The sequence below is a fragment of the Schistocerca americana genome, chromosome 2 (assembly GCF_021461395.2).
Source record: "Schistocerca americana isolate TAMUIC-IGC-003095 chromosome 2, iqSchAmer2.1, whole genome shotgun sequence".
In the NCBI taxonomy this organism is placed as follows: Eukaryota; Metazoa; Arthropoda; class Insecta; order Orthoptera; family Acrididae; genus Schistocerca; species Schistocerca americana.
The window spans coordinates 334,438,465-334,446,583 of NC_060120.1; the positions used below are offsets into that span (position 1 = coordinate 334,438,465).

The following is an 8,119-nucleotide window of genomic DNA, read 5'->3' on the forward strand; positions in this document are numbered from 1 at the left end:
AGTTCAGGGTAAAAGAAACTTATTTTCGCATGGGAGATTTTATAAATTACATAAACCATGAAAAAGGTCAACTTACAATAAATAAGTTTTCATTAATTTTCTGGATACAGAAGGTGACATGAACGTATCAACTTGAACTCGACATGAATATAAAAAAATTCTGTAACAAAATTCACTGTATGTTTCCGTCTTCTGCCCAATTTGTCATGTTCATTCGCCCCTGTTTCTTTTTACTGAATATGTCAATGATATTTTCAATGTCCATATCTCTTTCTTTATACACTACTAGCCATTAAAATTGTTATACCGAGAAGAAATGCAGATGATAAACAGGTATTCATTGGACAAATATATTATACTAGAACTGACATGTGATTACATTTTCACGCAATTTGGGTGCATAGATCCTGAGAAATCAGTACCCAGAACAACCACCTCTGGCTGTGATAACGGCTTTGATATGCCTGGGCATTGAGTCAAACAGAGCTTGGATGGCGTGTACAGGTACAGCTGACCATGCAGTTTCAACACGATACCACAGTTCATCAAGAGTAGTGACTGGCGTATTGTGACGAGCCAGTTGCTCAGCCACCATTGACTAGACGTTTTCAATTGGTGAGAGATCTGGAGAATGTGCTGGCCAGGGGAGCAGTCGAACATTTTCTGTATCCATCAAGGCCCGTATAGGACATGCAACATGCGGTCGTGCATTATCCTGCTGAAATGTAGGTTTTCGCAGAGATCGAATGAAGGGTAGAGCCATGGATGGTAACACATCTGAAATGTAACGTCCACTGTTCAAAGTGCCGTCAATGCGAACAAGAGGTGACCGAGACGTGTAACCAATGGCACCCCATACCATCACGCCAGGTGATACGCCAGTATGGCGATGATCAATACACTCTTCCAATGTGTGTTCACCACGATGTCACCAAACACGGATGTGACCATCATGATGCTGTAAACAGAACATGGATTCATCCGAAAAAATGACGTTTTGCCATTCGTGCACCCAGGTTTGTCGTTGAGTACACCTCGCAGGCGCTCCTGTCTGTGATGCAGCGTCAAGAGTAACCGCAGGCATGGTCTCCGAGCTGACAGTCCATGCTGCTGCAAACGTCGTCGAACTGTTCGTGCAGATGGTTGTTGTCTTGCAAACGTCCCCGTCTGTTGACTCAGGGATCGAGACGTGGCTGCACGATCCGTTACAGCCATGCGGATAAGATGCATGTCATCTCGACTGCTAGGCCGTTGGGATCCAGTACAGCGTTCCGTATTACCCTCCTGAACCCACCGATTCCATATTCTGCTAACAGTCATTGGATCTCGACCAACGCGAGGAGCAATGTCACGATACGATAAACCGCAATCGCGATAGGCTACAATCCGACCTTTATCAAAGTCGGAAACATGATGGTACGCATTTCTTCTCCTTGCACGAGGCATCACCAGGCAACGCCGGTCAACTGCTGTTTGTGTATGAGAAATCGGTTGGAAACTTTCCTCATGTCAGCGCGTTGTAGATGTCGCCACCGGCGCCAATCTTGTGTGAATGCTCTGAAAAGCTAATCATTTTCATATCAGAGCATCTTCTTCCTATCGGTTAAATTTCACGTCTGTAGCACGTCATCTTCGTGGTGTAGCAATTTTAATGGCCAGTAGTGTAGATATTTGCAAGAGCCAATCCATTTAGTCTCACGTGCCCCATTGTGTTAGGCAAATAAGTCTTTATTCGTCTCAAAGTAAAGATTGATCGTTCAGGAGTGCTTGTGGCGACAGGAATAGTCCAAAATATTTGAGGTAAAAGATGTACATTTGGGAAAAACTGCTTGTCACAGTCCTTAAATGCTTCCGTTACTGTTTCAGGTCTTTTACTTTCATTAACCCACTTTTTCTTCCAGAGTTTCAGCTCTCCTTTCATTAAAAGCGAAGAACTCTCCAAAAACTGTTCGTATTTCTCGAATGCTTGGATCAATCATCCTCGCTGTATTTTAAACAGTATGCAGGAATAAGACCTTCAAGTGGCAATATGGTGCGAAAATCTTGTTTCTAGTTCGGCAATAAAACGATCCACAACAGGTAAAAATACTGTTCGCCTGAAGTATTCCTCGGCGTTTGAAGCAGGAACGTTGTCTCTTTTGGTTTGTGTTGAAATAGTTGTTGGCATTGCTATTACACTTCCAATATTTTCTGCCAGTTTAACAGCGTCTTCAAAAATACTTCCGAATTCTATTTCCGAATCCGTCCTTATATTGTTGAACACCTCAAGCACAACATTGACATGATTTAAGGCAGCTGTTAAATCCATATTAGGACTTTGGGGCTGTTCGCTTAGTGTTAGAGTTAAAGAGAAGCAATTTGCTGCAGTTGCTAAAGCTACTACGAAGTCTCCTCTTCGGACAGCAGAACTAAACATACAAGGTTTACTAGCCGTTTCTGCATTGGTTTCATGACTACTTGAAAGTTCGTCAAGCAAGGTCACTATCGGGACCAATAACTCCTTGAAAGTAATAAGGGTATCGTGTCTTTCCACCCATCTTGTTGGCCACATTGCCTTCAACTTTGTTTTCTTTGACTCTGTGAACGGTAGTCGTGATATAGCTTCCTCTATGGAACTGTTTCTGTTTGCAGAGGCAGTCAAGAATGTTGAAACTGATCGTACAACTCCCACCATATTTCTGGTTATTGGAGTATCACAAGACTTAGAAACACACAAGTTCAAAGAGTGGCTAAAACAGTGGATATAAATTGACAACGGTTGTTTACCTAAAATAAGAGCTTGAACTCCTTTAAATCTCCCAGCCATGTTTGAGCCGCCATCATAGCCCTGTCCACAAAGATATTGATAGTTCAGCCCCAGTGTCTTGAGTTCTTCATCGATGGCTTCTGCAACTGAAGTGCCAGTATTTGATTTAAGCTCAGTAAAAACCAGAAAGTCTTCTTTGGTAACAAAGCCCTCTATTTCAATGTACCTAATACAAAATGTCATCCGTTCCTTAATGGTGACATCAGCTGTTTCATCACATATCATGCTAAAAACTTTTGTCTTTTTCACATCCCTCGATATTGAGGAGCGAATAGCGTCACCAATGCAATGTATGACTTCGTTTAGGGCTGTGTTACTTATCATAGAACCGTTTCGGCCACATGTACTGAAATGGTGTTTTAAATCTTCATCTCCAGCTTCCACACGAAAAGCCAAAAGACTCTGAAACACTCCATATTTTCCCTCTAGAAGACCATCAGTTTTTTCTTCATTTAACTGAGGAATTAAACCATGATCACGATGTCCTCGTAAGGTAGGTTATTTCTAGCACACAGGACTATAGTCTTTGTAATAGGCCTCAAGTGTTTCCGGTTTTCTTCAATAACTGAAGATTTCTTGGTATCGAGGACAATGGCAATACTTTTTTTGCTTGATTCCATAGACTTGGTGAACTCTATAGTCTTCTCCATGGAAAATTTGTGATATTTTGTGGTTTCATGATGACGAAGATCTTCCGTAGAGTTTTTGGTAGTGTTTTCAACGCCTCAATAAATAATATAAAAATGTCTTAGGTAAAGAATTAAGCAAAGAAAAACTAGTGCAAACACCAAACCTCGTAAGCACTCGAAATGTTAGCAACATAGAAATTTTTGCTGAAAAACCAAGCCTGAAAACTATTTGAATAATTAGGTTTTTGTATCTGAAGTTTTTACAATTAAAAACGACACTTCCAAGTTATTTATGTTTTTTACCAAGCCAGTTATTTAGAATAATGGATAGCTGTAATAAGTACCGGGGAGCCGATTCCGGCACCTGAAGGAGAAAACAGAACACATGCAGTACAAAATCCACCACGTAACATTTTACTGTATGAAAGCGAGTTGTCCTGGCTCATCCATTCTTCGGTTTTCCTTCCCTTCTAATTGAGTAGGAAAATAAAAGTTTGCAAGAGGCTTCCAAGTATTCTTTAAAAACTTAAGCTTCTCATCATCATGTAATGCGCCTATAAGAGCTCTTCCTATATCATATGGGTCATAATATGTTTCAGTCCTTTCTGGTCTTCCTTCCTGTGAATTAAATAAGCTTTAAATGTCAGTATTACGTACAAGTGGCTCAACACAAAAGTATATACAGTTATTTACACATATAAATAATTTTAATTTATTATGACCACTAAAAAGTCACCATTTGTCTTCCAAAACATTAGCATTACCCCATATCCCTCGGTCTTGCCTCCTACCCCTACAAACATTCGTATGGGCGCCCTCGGTAAACAGTATTGAAATGTCTTATGTATTGACATGCTTAATGAAGGTACTAACGGCAGCAGTTCCCTTCAGTAATGACAAGGAAAAAAGACTCAGAACAGTGAAGCAGTAAAGAGTAAGAAAGTAGACAACAATGGCTACTTCAGACAGTGTTTCAGCTACCTAATGTTACCGGCAGCCCGGATCAAGTGACTGCCATCACCCACCTTCTACCAATTCAGGACTGTCAAGATACAGTTTACACACTGTATCTCTTATTTGTTTCTGAAACCGGTCCATTAACAGTATTTATGAGTCCAAAGATACATAAAATCTAAGTTTTTCTTAATTTAGTGGCCTTTGCCTGGAAGTTTTGTTTGCAAATGTTCCTACACAAAGGCTTCAAAATTTAACATGACATTAGCGATCTATGTCAGTGAAGGTCGTTGGTTGGTTCCGCCCTGTGCCACCAGTCGGTCGCAGTCAGATTAATAACAGCAAAACCAGGAAAGATTCTGCATCACATTACTTACTGCAGGCCTAAATGCTTTCTTCTAGTAGTCTGAAAAGCTTTTAGAAACTTCTGAAATGCTCTCACATGTTTATAGACTATTACTGAAAGTTGGTAGATATTGTTGAGAAAGAAAGCTTTGAATAATATGTAAGGTGACAGAATAAATGAAGGTCAATTTCGCGCCTTACATAAGAGCTTTATAAATTGTAACAGGAAGGTGAATATGACACCTAACTTAATTTGGTGGTAATGAGCAAATTTGCCTGTAAGTACGTAACGCAAAAGAGATGACACTCAATCAATGGTATTAACACACCGATCATATAATGCAAGTCTATGAGCAGAAGGTTAGACAAGCAGCGAGAGGAAACGTTTTGATTTGGAAGCAATTGACAGTAGAGGCGAAGGCCAGACCACAGGGGGTACCATGGAAAGCACTTTGGGCGCGTCCCAAGGCAGGAGTCAACGACTAACCGACCAGGTGACCCAGAACCTATTGGTCGAAAAGAGCCATGACACAGAGAACGAAAGAACCCAGGTGGGGAGACAGTTCGGCTACAAGAAAGACAAGATGGAAATTTTCGAGGACTCTTCTCTGAACAAGCGTCAAGTGCAGAATGGGGCGCCTAATGCTCTATACGTTGTAGAGGAGAAATTTGTGTGAACACTGCGTTCACAGTGGATGACGTCCAGCTAGAAATTAGCTGTAGCGTCGTTTAGCTCCAACAGCGGAGAAACGAACCACCCAGTTAGTTAATTGTTCTTGAGAGAACTGAGAGGTCATTATAATATGCACGCTGCTCCAGCCATTAGCGTGTATATCGTCATATTCCAAGACTAGGGATGATTACTTGTTTTCTCACATAATGAGAAACATAGGGAGAGTTTCTGCTGGAAAATTCAGCATTTTTTTCATATAGGATGAGGCCCCTCCACGCCCACACCAACGTGGTGACCAAACCAAAAGTTCTACTGTCACCTCCGTATAACATGTTAATTTTTGAATCAGGAGTCACAGGATGAGGGCTGTGATGTTGTCCATGCGTCTGGGTAAGATTACTCATTAACATGGTCCATCAGGAGGTAGAAAGTGGACGAAAGCGATCGAAGGGTAGCGGTTGTAAGAGCAGAGGAAAAAAAGTGCCAAAGCAAGCGCCAAGGGATAAAAACCTCCGCGACAGTAGGACGGGTAGTAAGGGCAGTAGCGGCTTGCTATCTGCGACAGTGCATGCAAGGTGTGGTTATGTTAGTGCGAGGTATCGTGCATCGTTACCTTTGTCGTTGTTGGAGCTCGTTGCGGTGCTTACTGCAGTTGCTGCGTCCCTGCAACAGTTCAAGGTCGTTGTACATTAGTGGGCGATCGGTCATAGATCGGCTCACAGACGGTGTAGGGGGTGTGTGTGGTTGGTTTGCGTACTGTGTACAGTACGGTTTCCCTGCGGTTGCCTGTTTTTCGGCTGGTCAAACATCTGGGGTTGCCAGTAATAACTGTGTTGCAGGGGCTCGCCAGTACTGTCGTGTTAGCGTTCTATGGACCATAGATGTTTAGTTCCTAGCCAGTAGTGTTTTTGGTCTGTTATGCTTCCATCTATGGTTGTGGTCAATTTAAAAATTTTTTATAGGAATTTCAGAGAAAGAGAGTGGTCATGTATATGATAGCTCATCACAGCTAAGGTAAATGCCACGTTGCAGAGGCATAAACTTGTTGGTTCACCAGCTTGTGTTCACTGTAAACTCGAACGACCTTGGGTAATCTTTTGCTCAACTTGTCACAAAACTAACCATCCTCTGTAGACTTAATTGTCATCCTAAATAGTACCGAACTTTGAACCGGATCGGATGATTTATCGTAGTACTAACCAACATCATAACGTAATTGTAAGAATAATTTTGTAAAGAAACTTCTAGTTAAAATTTAATATTGTTGTGTTTCGGACTAGTTAAATTTCAGAGGTCAAAATGTGCCATTTTCACAACTGTCATGACATTGTCACATTGTAAACTGTGTAAAAGCGCATATATCTGTGAAAAGTTTGCAACATTAAACAAATGTCATTACAGCATACACAGTTGTGTCCTAACCTCAGTCATAGAATAAGCAACCGCCATCTCACATCTTACAAATTTTGTCGATATTATTAATATCAAAAATTCGTATGGCCAGATTTAGTAAAAAAAATACATCAATATAGTGTTATTTTTCAGTACAAATTAATTAAATAATGCTGGTTTGTGCAGAAAATATTTTACCTCCTTATAGACGAATGGCGTCTTTAAAAATTGACCTCACTTTCTATGTTTTCAACCAGGCGTATTCTTACCACTAGTTATCGATTAAACATAATGGCCCTAATCTTACTTAATTAAACTAATAACTACTAGTAAAAAACTCAGTAACATGAAGGAAGTATTATTTAAAATTAAGGAGATATGGCCCTTACCAATTGTTTTGTGTTATCGAAATTGTAGACTCTATATGCACAAGCCTGTGACAGTTCCAATCCTGTAGTGCAAGCTTAAGATTGCTTACGAAAGTTTTTGGCCCTACACTCAGGTTTTCCAAAATAATCCGTTAGTTTGCGATTCATTGCAGCATCGTCTTTAATCACTCCCTCCAATCCCTAATACACTATTATTTCAGATAAAGAATTGACACTTCACGACCCATTTTTCGGTCGCACTAGTCAGTTACACACCTCAGTAATATCAATAATCATACTCGGCAAACAAGTGTTCGCTGACAGCACGTGGAAGAATTGGAAGGACAACCGACTGTTTTTAACAATCGATTGGTCAGTCATTTGTTTTATCGTCCAGTCGGTTTCTTCACTCGGTTGTAGCTGTTATATGAATTTTATACTCAGTTTCCGGGTTTGAGTTGTTTTATTTACATTCTCTTTTGAACGTTTCGGTTATCATATCAATTTTTGGTTGTTTTATAAAATTTAACAACAGATGCTGCCCTGTAAATTTATGTATATATAAATGAACCATCACTTTTTAACAAGTTACTGAAATATCTATGATCAAAGTTGTAAAGATCGTTTTGCAACACCCTATATTTTCCTTACTTCTTCATTGAGATAATGAGAAGCCGCCAACAATCGGCGATCGTATACACCGCGACGTCGCCCCGCTCGCCAGACAACTGAATAATTTAAATATCATATGCCTTCTACTCATTGAGCAGTATTAAAACGGATTTAATTTACGTTCATATTCCTTACTACCAACACGCACTATGTGTCAACATGAACATCTCTATAATGCGCTTTCACAAATTCCTGTAACTCGCATGTGTAGTTTATATCTACTGGTCGGCAGGTAGCGCACGCCCACTGGCGTTGCCAGAACTGCAATGCGTTTACAGAA

The 8,119-nt window shown here is 40.4% G+C and overlaps 1 protein-coding gene across 1 annotated transcript; it reads right to left on the reverse strand.

The window, feature by feature from the left end:
• Positions 1-2,017: 2,017 nt before the first annotated feature.
• Positions 2,018-3,031, reverse strand: LOC124593998 (zinc finger MYM-type protein 1-like). Its single transcript, XM_047132350.1, has one exon. It carries the CDS (start codon positions 3,029-3,031, stop codon positions 2,018-2,020), a length of 1,014 nt encoding a protein of 337 aa, XP_046988306.1.
• Positions 3,032-8,119: the final 5,088 nt, after the last annotated feature.

What these genes read in the sequence shown, in the direction of transcription:
- LOC124593998 (XM_047132350.1), bottom strand. Translation starts at nt 3,031, where the DNA reads ATGATATGTGATGAAACAGCTGATGTCACCATTAAGGAACGGATGACA.